General features: G+C 40.2%; 1 protein-coding gene across 2 annotated transcripts in view; it reads right to left on the bottom strand.

Annotated features, from left to right (window-relative positions):
* Positions 1-1179: 1179 nt before the first annotated feature.
* PTBP3 (polypyrimidine tract binding protein 3) overlaps positions 1180-25355 on the bottom strand; it is a 106827-nt gene continuing 82651 nt past the window's right edge. For both annotated transcript variants that reach the window (XM_065406012.1, XM_065406011.1), the window contains 8 exons: positions 18689-18863; positions 15218-15295; positions 13720-13859; positions 7473-7506; positions 6375-6467; positions 5227-5443; positions 3951-4028; positions 1180-3114 (listed from right to left, as the gene is read on the bottom strand). In XM_065406012.1, coding sequence (XP_065262084.1) covers positions 2982-3114; positions 3951-4028; positions 5227-5443; positions 6375-6467; positions 7473-7506; positions 13720-13859; positions 15218-15295; positions 18689-18863 — 948 coding nt within the window. In that variant the 3' untranslated portion in view covers positions 1180-2981. The remainder of the gene's footprint in view (positions 3115-3950; positions 4029-5226; positions 5444-6374; positions 6468-7472; positions 7507-13719; positions 13860-15217; positions 15296-18688; positions 18864-25355) is intronic.

Consider the following 25355-nt stretch of genomic DNA (forward strand, 5'->3'; position numbering starts at 1 on the left):
ACATCAGAAATCTGTGCCAACATATAAGCTGTAGGCCTCTACAATTCAAACTGCAAATAGTCCAGAACTGACTTTATCCATATACTAAGCGTAGCTATATTTTTAAAGTTAACAAATCAAACATGTTCTTCCATTTTTAATACCACACCAAAAATCCCTCATCTTTTCAGATTAGTTCAAGCATTCCCACCTTCTGTTATAGGGTCAATAAATTAAAACGCATGTCATGTGCATATTTATATACACACATAGCATATTATACACACAGTATACTCACACACGCCACTCAATATTATACATGCCAATACTAATACTCAAACTTAAAAGGTTGCTTTTCCTGGCTTCAATTACATTCATCTCCAATATAATTCCTTTCCCTGGTAGCAGCAATTCTTTAAAAACAAAACAAACAAAAAAAAACCCAGTGTTGGCCAAGTTACATGGGCAATGTTTTAATAAATTATGCAGATGTCATCAACAAGTGCAGTAAGGAGGCATATTCATTATGGCCCCAATTCAGCAAGGTACACATGCCTGAAAGCCCTATGAATAGTCCCACTGACATCAGTGAAACTACTTGTGATGTAAGATGTGTTAAATACCTTGTTGAAGAAGGGCCTATCTGAAAATGAAGGGTGCTAGATTCTACTAGAAAAATCAACCTAATGCAGTGTTTTATTTTAAGATAATGTTGTGGAACCAAGGAATCCCACACATTTTTGTGAATTCTGAAGAAACCGGCTTGACGTTTTCCCACATGGGATCAGCTACTTGAAGGTGGCAAGAGAGAGGATCACAAATGCCAAAAATTTCCCCTCATACTTCTCCCTCGTCTCTTTACATCTTTCAGTAAATAAATATATTTGAAGATATTTACTCATCGTGTGCACACCTCCTATGCAATATACACATCTATCTCGATAGACATACCTGCTGTCAAACAATGTTTATATTACAATAAAATGTATAGAGTTTTGCCAACTTCATCATTCTGATCAGCCTACCGTACAACATAAAAAGCTATATAACTTAGGAAGCCAAGTCAATAACCTGCTCCTTATCCTATCATTCTACAGAAATTTTTGAAACAATGTATCTAACTTCTGTGTCAGGATGGTTACTCAATTTTTGCTACAGAGACCATCACCCTCCTATAAGTGTGGATCTATAAATTTGCAGAATTGTCCCTGTCTGACAATCCTCAACTGGGATTAGGGAAAGAAAATATAGATTTAATGAAAAACCAAGATGAATGAGTGCCACAGACCATTACAGCAGAAAAACTTTACATCTTTTCTACTTTCATAGCAGTTACAAAAGCAGAAATAAACAACCATTTATGTTTGAGAGGAATATCTCTTTAAAAACTCAATCCAATTTCTGCGGACATAACTTCTAAAAAGGATATTTCTTTTTATAAAAAACGTAACATTGTTTAATACAATCATAGAAATAACTTTAAAATTTATACCTACATTCAACAAAAATAGTAAGAATTGCATCTCAACTTGCTCTCCAAACAGAAGTGGACATTCAGTATTGAAGTTATGATATTTATGAAGGAAAGCAAGTCAACCTTTTAGTACTGTAAACTCAGTACTGAGGGGAAAAAAGGAGTCCTGAGATGAAATATTATGAAACATTAGATAAGATCCAGAAACTGGAATTAATTTTTTACAGCCAAATATTGGTGTCAGCCAACTGTAACCAGGTAAATTTGAAGAGGCCTACAGGATGTGCACTGAGTTATCCTTCTTCCCACCTCCCCATCTCTACACCAAAGCACCAAAAAATTGAATTCAGACTATTACTTATTGAAAAAACATTTTTAAAATCACAATGAAAACACTTAAAAACTAACTGATCAAGAAAAAAATCTCTCACCAAGCCCACAATACAGTTTTCAAGATACTTTAGATAAAACTCTAAGCTATTGTATCATAAGCACATAATAAGGCACGTAATAAGAAATTAAGTAAATACACAGTAATTCTGATTTAAGTATTAGAGATTATAGTGGTACAAAAAACCCTTGAGGTTAATTTTTTTTTTCTAAAGACGACCTTACCAAAAATAACTTTTTAAAAATTTGTCAAACCATATGATAGACCTGAATATTTTCCTTAAGACTGTAAACATTTTTTTTCTGAAAAGAAATGTTAAAAACTGTGTGAAATCAGGACTATTTTCTCCTTTCAATTGCTCCAAAGTTATATTACACAACATCATTTCATGGTAAAAAACCCAAAAATCTGAAGCTTTCATTCCATAATTCTATTCCTAGCTACAAGTGTCAATGATACCACATTTCAAAAGATCTCACTTATTTTGATTTTACTTTACTCCAGGGAGAGACAAGGCACTGCCTTTCCTCCAATAATTTCACCCCCACAAACAATTGTAGATTTTTAAAAAATGCATAAGCTATTCAGAAAGATCAGCCAATATATGGATATACCATTCAATAAAATATTGTTCAATAGATATTCATTGTATAAGCTTGCTTTTCATTGAGAAACTCAAGCACTCTTTCCCATTCAAATTAGTGTTTAATCCGTACAGAGGAGTAGATTTAGTATTTCATCTGAAGCATTCTTTGAATGGTATATTTTAAATAGGCTTGGAAATGTCATGTAAGGCTAATTTGGAACAAAAACTAAAAGGGTGTTCCTGAAATATAATTCAAAGGAGGGAATTTGACTATAAATATTGTTGCTAAAGATTAATTCCATAGAAGAAACTGTTTCTGGAGGAATATTAAACCTATGACCACATTACTAGCAGAAAACAAATGGAAAGATCATCCCTTGATTCTTTACTGTGTACACGAATACACATGAACATCAAACTCAGCATGAGTTTCTTCCCCCCCCCCCTTTTTTTTTTTTAAGAGGCAAGAGTTGGTCTTAGCTGTTTCAGTCTCTGTCTGAAGGTTTTACTGAAACTGTGGTGCAGTCTTAATAGGAAAGTTCACAGAAAAGTCAGATTGTAGATTTGGAGAAAGAAACTCTGAGGTGATGGTTTTCCCCAAGGTCATGATTATGAAGCTCAATGAGAGCCTGGATTGCTTCTTCCACAGTGCCCAACTGGATGAGAGCCATTTTGCGATCTTTCCTGAAGTTCAACAGAAGAACAAAATTAATTCTAACCAATTCCTGATTACACCAACACCTCCCAAAAAACCTCTGATAGTGTTTTCCAGCCACTGTATTATCCGCTGAGACTTTTGTATAATAAAAGAATCAGAACAAGAGATGTACCTACTAAAACAAAAATAGAAGCAGATAGAACTATATAAATCTTCAAGCAGATGGCCTGCTGTGGTCCCACTTTGTTCCAGGATCCTGTTGCATATCAAAAGCTAAAAAGGATAAATATATATGGCTGGAAGGCCTCTAAGGAGAGTTTAAGTGTTGGCCATTTGAAAGGAGTCGTTCTTGCCTATGAATCGGTATTCAATCGATGCCCCAAAATAGTGTTTCAGGACACAGTACTGCTGCAACTGGTATCTTTCAGATGAGATTTTAGACCCCATAGTTCTTTAAAATGAACAGGGGAGTTATTTCTAGTGCTCTGTCTAAATTTCAATTTGGGCATCTACATCCTGTCACAAAAGAGTCCCATGCAATACTAATTGGATACTATATTGTACTTCATTTTCTGTCAGTACTGTACAGTGTTAGTATCCACGGTTTAACAAAGCCCTGGCTGGGATGGTTTAGTTGGGGTTGGTCCTGCTTTGAGCAGGGGGTTGAACATTCCTGAGGTCTCTTCCAACCCTAATCTTCTATGATTTAACGGTTTTCTAAAACTCCCTGCAAAGATAGTTATCTTCACATACACAGTTTCTATACATAAAAACAGTTCACTATCCATCAGTTCACTATCCATCAGGATTAAAGTTTCTATAATAAAATTATTAAATGCTCTAATCTGCTCTGAGAACTTACTGGAAGAATTTGAAGGCTTTCACAGTACATCCAGTATCTGCAAAAAGGTTCTTCAGGTCATCAACAGTAACTGAAGGTCTAAAACGAAAAAATGCTCCAATTAATTATAATCCTGTTATAGATTTTATACTCTCTCTGTTCTTTTGAACTTCCATTTCAGGCTTCCTGTGTAAAGTTTGACAGTCCACAGTCCAAATTTTGCTTTGATCAATTTAAGTCAGTACAAAATCTGGCCCCATGTGTCGAGACTTTTATATTGTGACTTAACATTTCAGTGTTCTACAAATTCCTAAGACAACATTCAGGCTTTCCCCTGCATTGTTCAAAAATGCAACTGCACGGAATTCATTCAGAACTCAGATTTCTAGAATTTTAGAATTATAAGTTAAGATGATTTGGACATTTTTACTTTTCGAAGTACGTTGTTTTATTTAAAATGTGGTCCTCTGAATATAGTTTTGGTAAGGCTTCCCCCCACCCACCTCCCTTTTTGAAACAATGTTCCTTTAAGGTAATGTTATGTACAACCACAGTTGCAGTGTTAAGGAAGCTTGTCTGAGAATTGATGGTATTAACTAGCTCAGTTTTTCTTTTTCTTGCTCACTTTCTGGTTCTGATGTTCTAGCACAATGCTGCAATATTAGAAGTTACTAATTCTCCAGAAAGATAACAAGCTAGTTTGGATTCCATCTCCTAATGTTCAGTCTAAATTCTGTCAGATTCCCTTTAAAATGGTAGAGAAAAAAGAAAAAGAAACAGTGGCTTAAAACAATCACATGTGTATTACACCATTTCTACATGCACAGTCATTACATAGAAATAATGTTCATTATATAATATGACTATCGTATGTTATTTAGCAAAGTCTAGTAACAGGTTTTCAAGAACTTTGCCTTCAGCACAGATATACAATGTTGGATATGGTCTGCAAAAAATATCTGTGCAGCAGACTAAGAGAAAAACAGGTTGTATCCACGTAGTTATTGCTGAGTGCACTATAAGGACTCGGTCTTCTTAAAACTGAATTTGTCCCTTTCAGGAGTAACTGTCACAGGACTTTGTCACTGTTAAAGCTATATTTGGAAATGAATGCACTGAAAATTCTTTGGTTAAGCATTGAGCATGGGGAAAAGAATCACTAAATCTTAGCAAACAGAAAAAGGCAAAGGAAAATATTCAGACCTGTGTCAAGCTACAGATGTTTAAAAAAAAAAAATCTCATTTTTTAACAGACAAGTTCCTTTTCAAATTGAGTTGTGCATGTTTGGATACTTACGGAATGTTGGAGAGATGCAGAGTAGCAGATGGAGGGAAGATATTTAGGAAGTTTTTAGATCCAGGCTTCTTAAAGCGATGTAAAGGGCTATTGCTATAGTCCTTAGTCAGACCTTGGTCCTCTTGTCCCTCACGAGGAAGTTGAACAGTTTGATGCTTTGAAAGAGTTGCCCGGAGCACCTTTCCATAAAGTCTCTGTCCATTTAAGTGGCTCATAGCTAGAACATAAATGTTGACAGTAATATCTGAACAGGAAAACAGACTAAGAAAAAATCCCCACACCGTTTGAATGACTAAAATTTCAAGCTTATCCAACAGTGCCATTTATAGCTGGATATCAGCTTCTCAAGTATAACAGCAACTATTAACAACATTAAATAAAGCAAAAAACTCTAAAGATAACCATAATGGATGTAATACAACCTCTAACCTTAATTTAATGATAATACAAAGATTCTTCTAATCCAATTTTTCAGTTTTATTTTTGATTGAACATTTGAATATTTAAAATATAGAAAAAATACTTTCAAAATCTTTAACTTATTTTGGCACAGTATTCCTAGTATCACACCAAAGTAGCTTTTCCTCTGAGTACTACAGAAGAGACTCACTTCTTACTTTAGAACAAAAAGCTTAGTAACATGTTAAATTAGGTATTTTGATATTCCTGTGCCAGTCACTGAGACAGAGCATGCACTAAAATTACTAATGTCTACAACTCACTATTGTCAACAGAAATTCAAATATACTCATCCCATTATTAACCTATATTGTAGATAACTCTGCATTCTTATTGCTCTGGCAAAATCCTGAGCAAACAAATGAGTTTTAAACTCATTTTTGTACTGATGGGAGGCTGGGTTTTGCTAGTGGGTTTTACTACTGATTTGGTTTGCTTGTTTTTTTTTAAGTTATGTCAGAAGTGCCTGAAGTAACAGAACATTTTATTGAAAAAAAGTTATGATCTGTAGCCAGTTAGTATGTTTAAGGCAGTAATTGAACAGTAATTCTGAATAGCGAATTGTGGAATGGCAGACACCTAGAGCTCTTCTGAAACTCCAAATCAGCTGTTAATTTTGTTAACTGCTGTAATGGAAACTGCAGATATCAGTACAACAAACATGCCCATGAAAATCTGGTTATTAGTACCTAGTTGAGCCTGGGTTGCATCTGCCATCTGAACCAAAGCATTTTCTTTTTTGTTAAACATGATCTTTACTCGATGTACATCACCATAGACACCTGTGGAAATCCAAAAAAGGTACTTTCAATGTATTAACTTGTCTGGAGCATCTGATTATCTATAGTGCAAAACACTCAAGTGTCAAGTTTATATCACTGAAGTTCATCAGCAAAAATGGAGAATAATCAAGCTATTTAAAACAGTTGGGCAAGGAGCTTTGTATGAAGAGCTTTCAAGGTTACGTCTGTCTGCATTTTTCTGAAGGAGTGAGGAATTGTGAATAAATGTAGCATCTTTTTCAGTGCTAATTTAACACCGACAGACCCCGGATCATCCGCGGGCAAGATTGAACCCGGGACCTCTAGAGCTAAATGCATGTGCCTCTACTAAATGAGCTAAAAGATACATGACCCTTAGCTAAAGCTGTAGCAGGCTCATTAATCTCTAAGTGGTTTCGGTGCCACTAGAGGGGACAGAGCACCACACCCAGGAGGTGTGTGGGTTACACTAACATCACAGACAGTTATTTTTAACTGCTAAATTTGACAACAATAAAAAAGACAGGATCATTCAAGATACCAACAAAACATGAACAAAGAATCCGTGTATGTATGAAGCCCTCACTTTATTTCCTCTGACGTTGTCTCCCCACCCAACTCTGGTGACACAAAGGAAGGGGAGGCAAACATGAAAGGTAGCACATACTCAGAATCCACTAAGGCATCATATCCAGGTTAGCCCTCCCAGGCCGATCCACCATTTTATTTTATTTTTTCTGCTTTGAAATCCCCCCCCCCCTTTTTCTTCTGTGACTACTGATCCAAGCTATTGTCATATTAAACCCAGCATATTCTCTTGGGATTTCCTTGAGATTGAAAACATGCAAGCCTGCCTTGTATGTAAGCGATTTGACAGGACAGGGTAACTATGTTTTTCTGGATAAGGAATAAAAATGAAATTTTAATTAAAACAGTTCATCAGATGAACAACAATGCTGATCCTGTGATTTCTCACAGTACATTTCAAATAATGTTCTGTAGTAGTAGAGGCAATAAAAACCTTACCAAATAGGATAAAGAGCCCATGAGGTGTGATAGCCTGTATAAATGACAAGACAAAACACATTTTAACACCATTTGAATATATAAAAGGAATTCATGCCGTAAGTAATTATAGCCAACTATTTTGGTTACCAAGTACCACTGCAAACTGGTAAAAACATCATGCTTGGGTTTTGTTTTGTTTTTTAAAGAATAATTCTTTTCATGTTTTCCCCAATAATTTCATCCGTTTGCCCCAATGGACGCAGCATAATGCGTTTTAACATGCAAAATGTTTTCAATAGGCAATTATAAAATTTGCAATAGTTCACAACCCTATATGCTCCATTCTTCATCTTTTGCAATAGTAAGAACTTGCCTACTACCGAGCAGCGGGTCTCAAACTGTAGGTCATGTCCCCAAAGTGGGTCGCGACCCCGTTTTAATGGGGTTGCCAGGGCTGGTGTCAGACTTGCTAGGGCTGGGGCCAAAGCCCAAGCCCCACTGCCTGGGGCCAAAGCCCCAGGGCTTCAGCCCTGTGTGGCAGGACTCAGGCTTGGGCTTCAGATTACAGGTCCCCTTCCCAGGCGGAAGCCCTTGGGGTTCAGCTTTGGCCCCCTGGCTTGGGGCATCGGGTGGGCTCAGCTCCAGTTCCCCCTTCCTGGGGTGGTCTTGTAATTTTTGTTGTCAGAAGGGGGTCACGGTGCAGTGAAGTTTGAGAACCCCTGCTACAGAGTATGCAATTACTTTAAACTCAGTGTAAGTAGCTGCTAAATGAAAATAATCTGCATGAACCAATTCTTGTTTTCAAACAAGTTCTCATTCACTAAAGCACTCAAGCTTATGTTTTAATGTAAAGCACATGCTTCAGTGTTTTATGAACAGGGGTGGTTTGTTGAATCAGAATCTAGAGGAACATAAAAACAACGAGGAGTCCGGTGGCACCTTAAAGACTAACAGATTTATTTGGGCATAAGCTTTCGTGGGTAAAAAACCCACTTCGAAAGCTTATGCCCAAATAAATGTTAGTCTTTAAGGTACCACTGGACTCCTCGTTGTTTTTGTGGATACAGACTAACACGGCTACCCCGATAGAAGAACATAGAGCATAAGGGACACAATTATGGGCATTATTTCCTGTAGACCAGAAAGATAACTATAAAATTACAAATGGCCATTTGGGGTACAGATTCGCTTTCTCTCTTAATCATTCCCCATCTCAGCCTAATGCTATCCTCAAAAAATGACGCCTGTTCTAGGGAGGTATTTGTAGGAAGAGTAAACAAAGTCCACTCAGAACCAAATATCCAGTAAGTTATGTGTCCACTATTACAGTTATAAAATGTTTAGGGTTAATTTATAAATGGTGCCTAACCGTAAAAACAAGGCTCATGTACAAAATTTGGGGGGGGGGTGGCGGGGAGGCAAAAAACCAAGAGTTACCTACCATTCGTAACTGTTGTTCTTCAAGATGTGTTTCTCACGTCCATTCCAATTAGGTGTATGTGTGCTGCGTGCACAGTAGCAGGAAAGTTTTCCCCCTAGCAGTACCCGTTGTCAGCTTAGGCGCCCCCCTGGAGTTGCACCTCCATGGCACTGTATACAGGGCCCTGCGAACCTGCTGCCACTTCAGTTCCTTCTTGCCAGCCTTGCTCTGACAGTGGGTCTTGGAATGGACGTGAGCAATACATCTCGAAGAACAATTACCAAAGGTAGGTGACTGTTTTTTCTTCAAGTGCTTGCTCATATCGATTCCAATTAGGTGACTCCCAAGCAGGAACTCTGAGGCGGGGTCGGAGCTCATGAGTTCACTGATTGAAGCACCGCTCTGCCGAAGGCTGCATTATCTCTAGCCTGCTGAGTAATAGCGTAATGCGAGGTAAAGGTGTGGATTGAGGATGACGTCACAGCCCTGCAAATTTCCTGGGTTGGAACCTGGGCCAGGAATGCCACTGAAGATGCCTGTGCCCTCGTGAAGTGCGCCGTCAGCATGGGAGCAGGTACTTTCGCTAGACCGTAGCATGTCCGGATTCATGATGTAATCCGTGATGAAATCCTTTGAGAAGAACTGGAAGCCCTTTCATTCTGTCTGCTACTGTGATGAATAGTTGAGTGGATTTTTGAAGCGGCTTTGTCCATTCAATATAGAAGGCGAATGCCCAGCGAACATCCAAAGAGTAGAGTTTTTGTTCCTGGCTGTTTGCGTGTGGCTTGGGGTAGAAAACTGGGAGAAAAATATGCTGATTAACATGAAACTGGGAGTTGACCTTCGTGAGGGAGGCTGGGTGTGGCCGAAACTAAACCTTGTCCTTATAGAATACTGTGTAAGGCGGCTCAGACGTTAGGGCCTTAAGCTCAGATACCCTCTTGGCAGATGTTATTGCCACCAGGAATGCTACCTTACATGAGAGAGAGAGAGCAAAAGGCATGTGGTTCAAAGGGGGGGGGGGGGGCGGCGCATTAATTTGGAAAGAACCAGGTTAAGGTCCCAGGCTGGGATTGGCTGCTGTATTTGAGGGTATAGCCTGTCAAGTCCTTTAAGAAAGCATCCAACTATTGGGTTGGTGAAGACCGATTGGCCCGCCATGCCTGGGTGAAAGGCGGAAATGGCAACCAAGTAGACTTTTACTGATGACAAAGCAAGCCCATCCTGCTTCAGGTGCAGAAGGTAGTCCAAGATAAAATTCGAAGCTGGAGCCCCCGGTAGAATACACTTTCCTCCTGAAAAGGTCCAGCTTCTTCGCATCTTGGGCTTTAGGTGATGGACCTTGGTGCCCTTGACGTTCCTGTTCATTTGTTGCCGCCGCCGCCACCACTAAGGAGTCTGATGGTGGGTGCGAATAAAAGTGTTCAAATGCTTTAGAGTGGACAAAATACTTCCTCTCTGTCCTTTTCACCATCGGGGGCAGGGAGGTGGCGTTTTCATGGTATCTTGTATGATTTTAATGAGTGACAAGGCAACTCAGAGCAGGAGTCAACAGTGCCAGGCTAGGTGGTGCCGTGCTTATGTGGCCCAACGTGGATCTCACTGTGCCTGAGTCCTTCCATCCCGGTGTGGGTGAACAGCACCCTGTCTGGCTTCTTGAGGGACACTAGGAACAGTACCATGCACTGCCATGTGCGGAGTCCCTGTAGAGGGAGCTCTGCTGGTGCTGAGCGTCTCTATCCAAGTCCTTTTTTGGTACCAAAGTTTCCCATGTCGATGCCGGAGTACTGTGCACCAATGCTGAGGAACTAGGCGTTGGTTTAGCTGAACCCAGCTCTGAGTGAGGACGGAGGACGGCCTCCCTCAGAAGGATCGTCAACCGTTGTCCCCTCTCTTTTTGAGTCCTGGGGCAAAATCCCCATAAAGATCTTGCAATGATCCTTCTGGTGCAATTCCCCCAGACACTTCAAGCGGGAAGTATGAGGGTCGCTCCTGGGCATAGGCTTGTTACAAGCTATGCAGTGTTTAAGCTCCGGGGACCCAGGCATGCCCCGGTATCCCCAAACAATTCCCTACCAGAATTCTAACTATATAATGACTGAACTAAGTACAACTACTAACTACTGATCTAACTGAACAAGCGTCCCGGCTAACCGTCACAGGCAGTAAGAAGGAACTGAAGTGGCGGCAGATCAGCAGGGCCCTATATATGGCGCCATGGAGGTGCGACTCCAGATGGCACCTAAGCCAAACCGACGGGTACTGCTAGGGGAAAAACCTTCCGGCTACTATGCACACGGCATGCACACACCTAATTGGAATCAACATGAGCAAGCACTTGAAGAACAACGGTTTCTCTAATTTTTAAAAGAATAAACCTCTTTTTAAACCAGAAGAGGAAACACAGATTTATATTCCAAATCTGACCGTTTTAGAAACTATGAACAGTAACAACAGACCGCCATAGGAAATGAAGCCCTTTTCCTTAAAAATATCTTGACGCAAGCTCCAACTTCAGCTATGCCGGCTTGCCATTTGTTAGTAAAAAATAAATACATATTTAGTGTGAGAGGGCAAGGTGAGCATCCTAAATTCAGGCATCATGCAAGAGTTACTTCTGTTGCTGGAGCTCCCGCTGCAGGCTTAACAGCATAGCTAGGAGCTACATGCAGGAAGGGGATGAAGTTGAATCGTATGCATGCAGCTATGAGAAGAATTTGTCCCAAACACAGTAACTATTGAAGCACAAATGGTACCCTTATAACAAAGTCACCAACAGGGGTACTCTCCAAGTAGCACATGTCCAGCGTTCTGAGTTTTAAATGACCTTTTCAAAAGGTTTGGCAATATCTGGTTAGCTTAAACTGTAGCATGCATTCAAAGTTCTTGGCATTGCCTTTTTAGAATTGCAATGAATAGTGAACAAAACAGCAGTGCTACAAATATCTTTGTTCTATGTTTCACATGTGCATATGGTTTAGCAGAATATGTTCACTTAGGAATGAGAGAGTCATCATCTTTGGTTGTCAGCAGCAAGAGGCACTCCCAGCTTCTACTACAGTAATCAGGGTACAACCCAACATTTGTTTTAAAAAGTTAGGTCTTAGGTTATCTTTCTATCTCCTTTCTTCCCTGTTCCCACTCAGTGGGATTGTGTACAATGGATGTAGTAACTTCTGCGGTTTCCAAATGCAAGGAGGATTAGTGTAGGACTAACCATGCAGAAAGTTTAAATGTTTGAGAAAAGAAAGCTCATTTTCATAACCTTGCCCCTTCCCTACCCAAAGAGCTCTGCAAGGTTCTCTGTGGAAATCCTGGTAGGAGGAATTTTGTTTGGCCTTGTTTAACAGACTGATTTTTTCCAAGAATAAGATTATCCACTTTGAAGCCAGTATTTGTAGCCAGACAGGCCTTGGCCAGCCCACGAGGCTTGTGTATAAATTTGTTCTGGATACACTGCAGCACAAAATAAAAATTCAAACAGACTTTTTTTAACTACTGCAATATTGCTCACAATCTGTGTTTCCCAATGCTTTGCACGAAGACAAAGTAACTAGCTGGAAATCATGAACAGAATATATACAGTACTGTTTCTTTGCTTTGTCACATTTGTAGCATTGTATCATTTCAGGTACTTAAAAGGCATGTGTACAATCAGAATTTTGCAAATAAAGATTGTTAAATATTGGTAATGTGAAGAAAAGTGCGTCTATTTCAGTGACATCCATCAGAGAATTCTGGAGATATGATGAGTTAGGTGAACCTGAAAGAAGTGTATGAAATAGCAAGCAGCTAATTTACATTTCTATGATATAGTTAGTCTGTGAACAGACAAATGTACAGTATATCAAAACAGACTCAATGAAGAAACTTGTAAATAAGATCTGACTCATCTTTTTAATACATATTTTACACTTTTTATATTTATGCTAAGTTTCCAAAGAACTGGGGATAAGTTAGTGAGAAACTCTACCTATGCCACCTTCAGATAAAACAAATACTGAAATCGTATAGCTATATAATATTTTGGTCTGATAATTTTACTGCAAATTTATAAAACTAAACAATAATCATAAGGTAGGTATATTTAAAAATACACAACAAATCTACATGTTCACATTTATCAATTGGTTTCAAAAAAGTGGTTTCTGGAAATGTCAGTATGTCAAAGGACACTCACAAGCCTGTATGTTACTTTTGGATTCTAAACCACCTGTGATTTTTTCCCCCAGGAAAAATGGGAAAGTTTGAAAAGAACCCACAAGAGTTTAGAAGGGCACTCATGGTCACCCTTCTATCTCATCCTTAACTACCTGCTCTCACCCATCTCTTTTGTGGAGAATACTCTGCCCTCTGTAAGGGTGAGAGTAGCACAAGGAGGATCCTCATTCCCTAAAGAGACCACACCTGTTTTACAATTATTCAACAGTTGCCTGCCTTTGCTTTGTGTTTCAGTGTATTTGATTATGTAAGATGTGTATTCTCTTCACTTTGGAGGTCTACTGACTGCAAGAGCTGCAGACTCTCAATAGATTGCTTCTTCCAATTAGTATGTCCATTGTTATAGCCCCATGTTATATTTGTTTCTAATGAGGATGTCCATGTTCTTCTGAGATTCTATGAAGCTAGCATATGGTTCTAATCTTTGTCAATATTGCGAATTACTTAGAGCAAGTGATGTGGCTGCGGTGCCATTTCTGACATGAACAAAGTAAAAAAATATTTGTTATCCTCCTTTGTTTAACTTCCAATTTAAATGTTAGGACAAATATTTTAACATATATACTATGCGAATATCAAACTACCAACTACTTGCATTGTTTGATTCCACCCATTCAAGCTTACATCAGGATTGAGGTTGCTGACAAGCAAAACAGAATTTCCTGGAACACCAGCAACTCCAGGAATAGCCATCCGTCCAGTCACTGCAGATGTGGTGATTGCGAGAGGACCAAGTGCCCCAGGAAGAGAAGGGACTGAAAGACCTGAAAAACGATACTCAAATTATTGCCCAAAGGAAGTGGAAAAACTATTTCAGAAGACTAAAAAAACCTGCTCAAATTATGTAACATTGATTTATTTAAAAATAAATTCAACACCCAATAATAAAAGGCTCCATAGGCATATTTTAGTTTCTCCCAAAAGACTGATATATACCAATGGTTTCCAGCTCTCTTCCTGGGACAAAAACTCCAAACCCAACAAAAATCCACCCACATTTTCTTGGCTCAGTCCCTTCTGTCATACAACACTGTCTAGCAAAAACAGACAGATCTCTGGGTTGGAGGCTAGGGGGACACGCATGGACAGGTGGGCTATTTTGGGAGTTGAATTAGTGCTACTAGAGCTTGCTTTTTAATTGTAGGCTTTTGGGTGTTGCACTTCTCATGATGGTCACTCCAAAATACAAACCCCCACTACCTCAAAATAAAGCGACAGTGACATTGCAAGGAGATATTGAGTAATAAAGTAGTAAGCATGTATATCAAAAAGTTAAGCAAAAAAGCCATAGTAATCTATCATTTTTACAATTAGACTTCTAGTTTTGTCACTTTCAAATAGCCCTTTTTACTATGTGTAATTTCTTAGTAGAATCAGAAGCCAGAGCACAAATGACAGAGTGTAGCTCATGACTAAGGTTAAGATTTTGTCATGGATATATTTAGTAAAAGTCAGGGATAGGTCAGGGGCAATAAAGAAAAATTCACAGAAGCCTGTGACCTGTCCCTGACTTTTACTAAAAATATCCCACAAAATGGGGAGCCCAGCTGCAGGGTCCCCACACCGCTTGCAGAGGTTGGGTAGCTGTGGGGGCAGCTCCCAGCTCTGGGCCCCCCCACCGCCTGTGAGGGCTCGGAGCTCCAGGGTCCCCTAGCATGGCACCGTGGTGACCCTCCCCGCGGTGGCCGGGAGCTGCGGGGAGGCCCCCACTGCCCAAGGCGGCTGGGAGCTGCAGCCTTGGGCAGCTCTGGGGGCCCCCGGTGCCCGTGTTTGCTGGGAGCTACAGCCCTGCCCACCTGGAAACTCTGGGGGGACCCCACAGCTCCCGGCCGACAGGGCTGAATTCACGGTGTTCGCTGGAAGTCACGGATTCTGTGACTTCCGCGACCTCCGTGAATAAAAACGTAGCCTTAATCATGACAACCAATAGTACACATAATTCCTACAGTTTATTTAAATAGTAATACTTTGGGTAGTATGCTATGCAAACAGAGGTAGACTGACTGCTTTTTATGAATACTTATAGATCTTGATATTGCTGCATTATCATTCTGTTTAACTAGCTGGATTTCAACAATTTAAGGCAGTCTTCAAATTTACCGAACAAAAAATAAAGACTTACCTGCAGCTTGATGAAAGCCAATGGCTGGGGCAAATCCAGCAGCCCCGGCATATGGTGAAGAGATTATTCCTGGGGTGCCTAGAATTCAGACACATCTAATTAAAATCTATTCCAACACATTTAGCAAATAGAAAAATTATCAGTACAGAGGGACATTTCAGAATAATACTCTTCCAAAGGTTTTACTGTATTTTACAGAACTCAGGTTCAACAACCAAAGTTGATGTTTGAAAAAAAATATTTACAAGGTTAAAAGATACAATCAGAATTTACACTGTTTGAATTAGATACATTTCCTAAAATAATATGGATATTAGTGGGTATAGTGCAATACTGTAGGAATTACCACATTGACAACTGAAGCAGACACCTAAGCTCTGACATAAATTATTTTGGCAGCCTACTCCCCTCTTATCTGTAGTCACAAAGTGTCCCTTATACAAACAATGCAAAGCATTAATCACATCACATTTTATGCTTGTAATACATGCACTGGTGCATTATACTGACAAGTTTTGGCAATATGGGTACTAATCATTCATTCACAGTTCTAGTTTCCATTATCATTCATTACTGAAGAAGCAATGACAAAGGGCTTTTATTCTGCCAGATGGGACCTGTATGTTGGACACCGATACCAGACAGACACGCAAGAATAGAATACAACTAAAACAGGAAGATCAGGAATTCTAGCATATGTACAAAATCCTCTGCTATCTAGTTGACTGCAGATTCTAAGCAAACTCTCAGAAAATCTATTATGCCTTATGGGAAAAAAAGCTTTTTCAAATCAAATTTATTCCAAAATGCATCAGAAGTTTTTAACACGAGGTATCTACAAAAATGTTTAACATTCAAATGGTTTTAAATACAGCAGTGTTTTTAGTAATTACTTAAACTGCAATATCCAAATCCTAAAATAAGGGCTAAAATCGCTAAACGTACATACTGATAATTATCCACCACTGTTGCTTGCTTTATCATTGCAGCCTCCACTTGCTATATAACAAGCCCAGGGTTCCAGCTTCTTCACTATCATTTCATTTTATCCTCAGACACTGGAGCTCTGTCTGTACTACCACTTCCACTCATGCTACCACTGTTGGAAAATCTGGACCCCTATTTCTCCAGACAGGAACACCTCGCCTCTGTCACTTCATATGTGCACGTATCTAATTCTCACCAGCTTTTCAAATAAAGGTCTCTGTGCCAGATGCTAGAAATTGGACAATTTTAATTTTTTACTGCCCGCAGTTGTAAGGCTTCTTGTGATTTTGGACATATTAAACCCTTAGGGTTAGATGACAGTGGTAAAGATGCCCGAATTCTATCTATACCAGCAGTTCCACACTTTTTGGTGCAGCTGCACTGGTGGAGAATTATGGGTTATTTGTTAAGTAGACAGGACCTGGTGGTGTTTGTACCAGTCCCAGCACACAAATATGTAATGTAAACCCTGTATCATATCCAAGTCTTTTCTTAATCTATTGTACCATAATCACTCTTCCCCCTCTTGCTGAAGTTTCAGGCAAATTAGCTAAACCTGATTCAACACAACTTACCAGGTTTGTAACAGGAACAATCTTAAGCATTGAGAGACTCCAATGTTTCCATGATACCGTACTGATGACTTACAATAATTTTGTTTTTAAACAGAAATGGTTCTTATTTTATTACACAAATATTCAATGGCTTCATTTTTACTTACTTTAAAAACAGTGCAACTGCCAAATAACAAGTACAGCTAACTTCATCATGTGCATACTTCCTAACAAAACCCCTACAACCAAACAGCAAAGAGCATCATCTCTCAGGACTACATCAGAAAGTTATACTGTGCTAGAGGAAAATAAGATTTTCTTACCCGTTTGTAGCACTTTGACCAGTTGGACTGCACTATAGAAATATATTTTATTTTTTACATAACAAGGGAAGCATTTGGCCCTTAATGAAGACCCATCCAACAGCCAAGAGCTAGAAATCTCACTTGTCAGCTGTAGCTGCTGGTTGCCAAGAGAGCTGGAAATAGTTGTCAAAATAGCACAGATGGCTACACCTTCTTCAGCTAGTCAAATGCCTCTTTTTCATAATTTCCATTACCATTGAGGTTGTTTAAATAAAATTGCCAAAGCCACAAGACCAACACCACAGCCAATATATTGGATCTTTGGGTCTCTTCTGCTACAATAACTGCAGTGCATTAACTGTTAAGCAGCCCTGTGGAATACAAGTGTATATGGCTACAACATGTCTCAAATATGGTCAATGCATCTCCCTTTAAATCCTTAGTATCACTCAATTAATACCTTTACCCACAATAAATTGTTAAAACTACTTAATACATCTCCAGTTTTTAAATTTTACAAAAGCTGATCAGTAAGCATAGCAGCTCATATTCCAATACTTCACTTAAACTCATCTTACACACACACACCCTCCCCCACAAACCATACCTACTTAGAAAATTTTATTTCCATACCTCATTCCTGAGTGAACATTCAATGAAATTAAAAGATGGCAAATTCAAAACCAATGAAAGGAAATACTTTTTCACACACTGCATAGTTAAACTGTGGAACTCACTGCCACCAGAAGTTGTTGAGGCTGAGAACATACCAAATTCCAAAGACCACCACCACATTTATATGGATACCAAAAATATCGAGAAATATCATAATTAATGATAAATGCTGGAAGGGATATTAAACCTCATGCTCTCAAGGCAATCTTTAACTAAGAGATCAGGATAAGATCTTATGGGGGGCAGAAAATACCACATATACCTAACATGGGGTTCTTATACCACCCTGTACAGCATCTGGCAATAATCTCTGAATTTTCATCTTCTGAAAGTCTGAACCAGACCTTTAGTAATGTACATTTTGTGGTTTAGTTTTGGGGGGTAGGGGGGTGTTTTTTAAAGTGCAGCTTTCCAACAAATCATGAGACTCTCTAAAATACTTACAATTTTCAAGCATCCTAATGGAACCAAAGTATCGGTTGTAGACTATTGTGTAATTAGACCGTCTGATGCACAGTATTTACTCATGTATGAAGTATAGTTGTAGCTGTGTTGGTCCCAGGATATTAGAGAGACAAGATGGCTGAGGTAATATCTTTTATTGGATCAACTTCTGATAGTCTGGAATACTACTAAGGAAATTTTGCCCTGTGGTGAGTAAATAATTATGTTCACAGAATGCCTTGAAACAAAAGCTTTTGGCATTAAAAGTCTGAAGAACTTTTGGTTGGGCAAATTCAGTTTAAGGTATTCACTTATTTTCCAGGAGTAGATTTTTTTCTTTAACTTTCATATACACTTTATTGGCATCAAGTACTTTGGACTCACTAGTGTCACTCTCCTTTAGGAACCTTGGGAAATGAGGATGGAAATTCCTAAAGGGCAGTACAACATAAAAAGCAGAGTGTTACTTGCTCCATTATATTTACCTAGAAGGGAGGTTTCCTTACCAAAAGCGGCAGCCATGTTGGGGTCAAGGGAGGGCTGGCCATCGCCAGAAGGAAGGTCAAGGCGAGTGAAGTCTCTGCTTTTGTCATTGTTGTATTTTACATTAAGGCTTGTTAACTTGGAGAAATCGATACGCAGAGTGCAGCATGCATTGTAGATATTCTGGCCATCCAGAGCCTACAGAAAAAAGTGGTTGTAAAGTTTAAAAAGGCAAAACATTTACCATTCACATCTTTTTTTTGTTTGTTTGTTTGAAAAACAGCTTATTACCCAAATACAAATCCACACTAACAGCAACCTTTAAGAAGTTGTTGGTCCATTCCAGACTAGCCATCACCTTCAGCCAAAGATCCTTACTTTCTAGAATATTACTGTAACCTACTGGGTCAGTATGTGTTGCGTATCTCTCTCTGTGCCAATCCACAGGGAATGGGGCCTTGTATGGCCCCCCTCTTCAGAGCCTGGTCTCCTTAAAGGATGCATCAGACTCATGCTTTTAAGCCTTGGACATCTTCCACATTTAAACTGCACTATAAAATAGTGGCAGTGATATTAGTTTGGGTTTTTTTGGAACAACAGACCACAGGAATTTGTGGATGTTGGCTCGAGAGTAGTAAATTAAAGTTACTCATTATAGAACTACCCCAACACCACTAGGAAAGAATAAATGAACTGACTTTGTCTTGTTCATCAAAATCTTTTCTGCACAAGCACACCTGAGTACTCCTCCTAGCACCTCATCACAAAAAACAAAAGAAAAAAATCAGAGGCTACACATTTTCCACAGATTACCAGTTATGATTTCAGATTCTGTTATATAGAAATAGGAATAATGATCCGCAAATCCCTAGCTAACTTGAATTAAACGCCTTTACCAGTCAGTCACCTTAACTCCAAATAAAACATTCTTTTGGGATTGAAAACTTCTTTCACTCAATAGTTTACAAGTTATATGAAGACAGCAGAAAGGCCACCACAAAATGGCTACCAGGCTAGAACATGGAATGATCAGGTGATCATTAATCCCTCGGGTCGGATTCTCATTTAACGTGTGGCCATTTGGCACTGCCAAAGCAATGTAAAGAGGGCTTAAAGTGAGTGTAAGGTCCCTTTATGCTGGCAGAGCAGTGCAAAGTGGCCTTAACGTAAATAAATATCAGACTTAGTACAGAATGTGAAGATTGATCACATTACTGACAAATAAAATGCATGTGCAATGCCTGAACTCTGGTCTCGAAATAAACATAAGAACATGATTCAGTTTGTTTGTAAATTTGCCTGAAATTAAGTCTACACATTTAGTTATTCATTTGGGACTTATTTCTCTTTCAGCTATGCAATTACCTGAAAAAATTAACATGAACAACCACAAAAGTAACATGCTCTGCATAAGGAAAGGTACAATAAAAAAAATTGTGTAGCAAGAGAAATCTCTTCCCTATATCAATGCTCACATTCTAAGAAACCAAAGAAAGATAAGCGGAAGTGGCATGCCGCAGGTCCATTTTCAAGAATCCGACCCGAGGGATTAATGATCACCTGATCATTCCATGTTCTAGCCTGGTAGATGAGGTTTGCAGAATGCCCTAAAGCTGGAAAGAGTCATGTTGAATCTCCTTCTGGTGTGCAGTTCCATAGTAAGGCCTGGTCCACAGAAATTTTGTACTGGTATAACATTGGGTTAAAGGTGTGAATTTCCTTTTATTTAAAGTCATACAAGTACAATGCATTGCTTATACACCAGTACAGCTTATTCCTTGTCCTGTACAGCACAAAGAGAGTTGTATCGTCTAACTAGTATGACTTGTAGCATGCTCATATAGTTAAAGCTGCACAACTTTTGTACAACATGGGCTTAGCATAAACGAGTCAGGCTGACAAAGTAAGACAGAATTGTTGAAAGTAAAAGCAAGATAAACTATCCAAAAACTTCAAAATTCTTATTTACAGATAAGTGATTCATGTTATGCAATATTGTTAGCCCAACGTCAAAACAAGTAAAATATGATTTTTTAAAGCTTTTTAAAAGAGTGACTATATCACGAAGATTTCTTATCCAAGAACAGTTAAGCTAAACAAACTTTGTAGGGTATAGGCTACTATGCAATTTTAATAAATTAAGTTCACCACTTGTGAGTAATAAGTTCAAGGTAAGTTTCTCAGCCATTTTATTGAAAAGTTAGGGGCTTCTCAGCAGACAGCCCTAATCTATGGAACTGCACACCAGAAGGAGATCCAACATGACTCTTTCCAGCTTCAGGGCATTCTGCAAACCTCATCTTGTCCAGGAAAAACATATCAACACAAAACAGAAAGACTCCAAAGAAGGGAAAGACAGTGGATCTTACTCCTACTTTGAACAGAACTTGGAACTACAAAATTAACAGCAATATACCACAGTAATGGTCACTTTAGAAAAACATACAAGACTTTAAAAGCAGCAAAGAGTCCTGTGGCACCTTATAGACTAACACACGTATAGGAGCATGAGCTTTCATGGGTGAATACCCACTTCTTCCGCACATGCACATGCATCCAAAGACATGGATATTCACCCACGAAAGCTCATGCTCCTATACGTCTGTCAGTCTATAAGGTGCCACAGGACTCTTCGCTGCTTTTACATATCCAGACTAACACGGCTACCCCTTTGATATAAGACTTTGTTTTCATGATTCTGAATTTACTACATTAGTTAATTAAAATATTTCAAATTTGTGCCTCCTGTCTCTTTGCAATCCATATTATCCAGCTACTTGATTTTGCATAATTCTGGTTTGACAGTTTCTTAGACTAGTGTCAGTGGCACAGAAATATAAATTCACTGCAGGATCAGAGAGAAACTGAGTTGAGAGAGAGAGAACAATTTCTGTAAATTTGGATTTCTTCATGTCACTTTAATATTAGCCCAGATAATATACGCAGCTCCTTTTGACATCAGGAGGAGACAGGAAATAAAGCAAAACTCGAGATGTCACTTCCCTATTCTATTCAAGCTCTTATTCAGCCCTCATCACCATAGCACATGGGCACCTTCTACAAGTGCATTTAAGCAACATAACTTGCATCTCTCACATGTAGTTCTTGCTCCCTTCCTCCCCTCCCCCCAGGGGTAAACTGGATGGAACTTTGAAAACTTTAAATATAAGTATGCTGAGCTGTACGTTTATATTAGCAAAGGGTAAGGTTGAAGAACAGTCCCTTGCACTTGGAACTAAAGTTCTCTGGTGGTTCTTAATTCCTGTGGAAGTTTGTTCTGGTCTTGAGCCAGCATGGACAAAGCTCTACCACAAGTGTAAAGCTCATCTGTGTTGGAGGCAGACAGCTCCCTTGTGCCTGAGTTGCTGACTGAAGTCCTGATCTCAGAGCTTTAGGTGCTCTTTTAGGTATCATGGGCCCAAACCACTGAGTGTCCTAAAGGTAAGGAACAAGGCCTTGAATTTGACATGGTATTCTATATGAAGCCACCATAGGGACCAGAGGATAGGTTTGATGTGCTTGCAGTAAACTGTGCTGCTGCGGAGATGTGCTGCCGCATGCTGGGAGTAATGTAGATAGACTGGCTGACAGCTCAGCTACAGTTCCTAAGCACCAACAGTTCTATTTCTTCTAAGAGCTGCATAGAAAATAGTCCAGGAAAACATCGCCCTAGTTCCACTCCCACAAAAGCAATCAATCAATCAATCAATAACCACAACAGGTGAGCCATCTATGATAGACTCTGGAAAAACCAATTAACAGATAAGTTACTATTCTACAATGTCCCAAAGAGTGAGTCTTATGGAAACAGAACAAGGTAAAAACACTTCCTGAGTAAGTAGAAGGTAAGAGAAAAAAGAATGAACTTTCTCCTGAGCAACACACAGGTAGGGATCCCTGCTTTAAAGAGCATGAAGTTCCCTCTCTTTCCTTGCTTAGATAGCCCCAAAGGCAATTTTAAGGGTAAGGCCTAAGGTTTTTCTTAGGTGTTAGGTTAAATGCCCTCTCAGGTATCTCTTAAGATCTCACATAATTAAAGGAGTGCAGAAAAACTTGTCAGCAACTCTGAACAAAGATCCCACCACATCCAGAGAGGAGTCAACATAGCTGTGTGTTGGCAGAGAAATGGAGAAGAGGTGGGGGGGGGGGAAAAAAAACCTCATCTAAAAATGTTCTACTCTCTCTAAATCCTTATCACTATGACTATGTGGTTGCAGACCCTCAGGACTTTATCAAGCCCATTCTGAAAGAAGGCAAAAAACCTTAGAAAATGTATCTAAAATGGTTTAAATTTCTGTACTTGCTTCAGGAAAAAACGGTTACCTACCTTTTGTAACTGTTGTTCTTTGAGATGTGTTGCTCATGTCCATTCCATTCCAGGTGTGCGCGCGCCCACGTGCACAGTTGTCGGAGACTTTTGCCTTAGCAGTATCCGTAGGGCTGGCTGTGACCAGGGCCAGCTCCAGGGTTTTGGCCGCCCCAAGCAGCCAAAAAAAAAAAAAAAAAAAGCCACGATCGCGATCTGCGGCGGCAATTCGGCGGGAGGTCCTTCGCTCCGAGCCGGAGTGAGGGACCGTCCGCCGAATTACCGCTGAATAGCTGGACATGCCGCCCCTCTCCGAAGTGGCCGCCCCAAGCACCTGCTTGCCAAGCTGGTGCCTGGAGCCGGCCCTGGCTGTGACGCCCTCTGGAGTGGCGCTCTCACGTGGCGGTTTATCAGGCGCCGCCAGCCCTGTGCCCTCTCTGTTCCTTCTTGTCAGCAACTCCGAGAGAGGGGCAGAAGGGTGGGGAATGGACATGAGTAACACATCTCGAAGAACAGTTACGAAAGGTAGGTAACCATTTGCTCATGTCGATTCCAGTCTAAATGACTCACAAGCAGTATCTATGGAGGTGGGCTTGCAGTTCACCGCTTAGAGGCTTGCAGTACTGTTATACCAAAGCCAGCATCATCCTGGGCCTGCTGCAAAAGCAAATGGTGGGATGTGAAGGTATGGACTGACAACCAGGTGGCCGCCTACAGATGTCCTGGATATGCACGTGTGCCAAACAGGCTGCCGAAGAGGCCTGTACTCTGGTCGAGTGGGCGGTGACGATCGCCGGGGGCGGCACCTTTGCTTGATCATAGCAAAAGCGAATGCAGGCCGTGATCCAGGAGGAAATCCTCTGAACGGAAACAGGTTGACCTTTCAGCCTAAGGCCACAGCGACAAATAATTGTGTCCTCTTACAGAAAGGCTTGCAGAAAGGTTTGCTCCTTTCAGTGTAGAAGGCCAGAGCCCTCCTGACATCCAGGGTATGTAGCCTGTGCTCCTCCTCTGACTTATGCGACTTCGGAAAGAAGACTGGTAAGTAAGTGTCTTGGCTCGAATGAAACTGAGAGACCACCTTAGGAAGGAAGGCCGAGAAAGTCTTAGCTGGACCTTGTCCTCATAGAAGACCGTGTCAGGTGGCTCAGAGGTAAGTGCCCGAATTTCAGATACCAGGCGGGCCGACATGACCACGACCAGGAGCGCAACCTTCCATGAGAGGAGAAGGAGCAAGTAGGAAGCCAAAGGCTTGAAGGGGGGGGACCATGAGCCGTGACAGCATCAGATTCAAGTCCCACAGAGGAACAGGATCCCTGACATGTGGGTAGAGGCACTCCAGGCCCTTGAGGAATCTGACCAATGTCCTGAGAGAAAACCGACCTGCCTTCGATCGGTGGGTGAAAGACCGAAATGGCCGCTACATGGACTTTGATGGATGAGAGCGACAAGCCCTGAAGCTTGAGGTGCAGGAGGTATAGTCTAGAATGATCTTCAACGGGGCTCGCTCGGGACAAACCCCTTTATTCACCATCCATCAGGTGAATCGCTTCCATTTGGCCAAGTAGGTGGCCCTGGTGGAGGGCTTTCTACTTCCCAACAGGACTTGCTGGACTTCGAATGAGCACTGCCGTTCCTGCGCATTTAGCCACGCAGCAGCCAAGCCATGAAAAGGAGGAAACGCCAGTGCCCCAGGAATATGGAAGTATGCGTCCTTTAGATTGGGGGCAGCATATCAATCTCCCGGATCCAGGGAGGGAATGATGGAGGCCAGGGAGACCACGTGAAATTTCAACTTTTTGAGAGACCTGTTGAGGTGGCGCAGGTCTAGGATAAGTCTGAAGCCCTCTTTTGCCTTCGGAATGAGGAAGTAACAAGAATAAAACCCTCTTCCTTCCATGTTTTGTGGAACCTCTTCCTCGATTAAGGGCCCTCCTCATGGAGGCTGCTCTGCGCCCAGCATCAGAGTATGAATATTTGGTGACCTACTCTCTCACTCATCACCCCCTTAAAGAAATTATCCATTCCTTCAAAATAAAAGCCACAGAATATTTTATTTTGGATGCTTGTTTCTTTGTTTACATATTAATTTTCTTTAACATGGTGCCGAGTAGTCAAATCTACTATACATGCTAGAAATTAAATAGATATATAGAGGGAATTATTAGCTGTGTCCAGGAGAAAGCTAGTGGCGTCTGTTCTTATAAAAGACTATCACTATGGTATCCACTGCTATTTTGTCTGCTCCTTAGTTTATTGCATATCTTGTTTGTGCACCTTGTATCTAAGCAATGACAGGGTCAACATGAAGGAAATACAGTGAAGTAAGACTCACATTATGAGAAACAGGGAAATGGGGAAAATCACTCAATGTTTTATAATGG

This window comes from Emys orbicularis, chromosome 6 (assembly GCF_028017835.1).
Source record: "Emys orbicularis isolate rEmyOrb1 chromosome 6, rEmyOrb1.hap1, whole genome shotgun sequence".
NCBI classification, from domain to species: Eukaryota; Metazoa; Chordata; order Testudines; family Emydidae; genus Emys; species Emys orbicularis.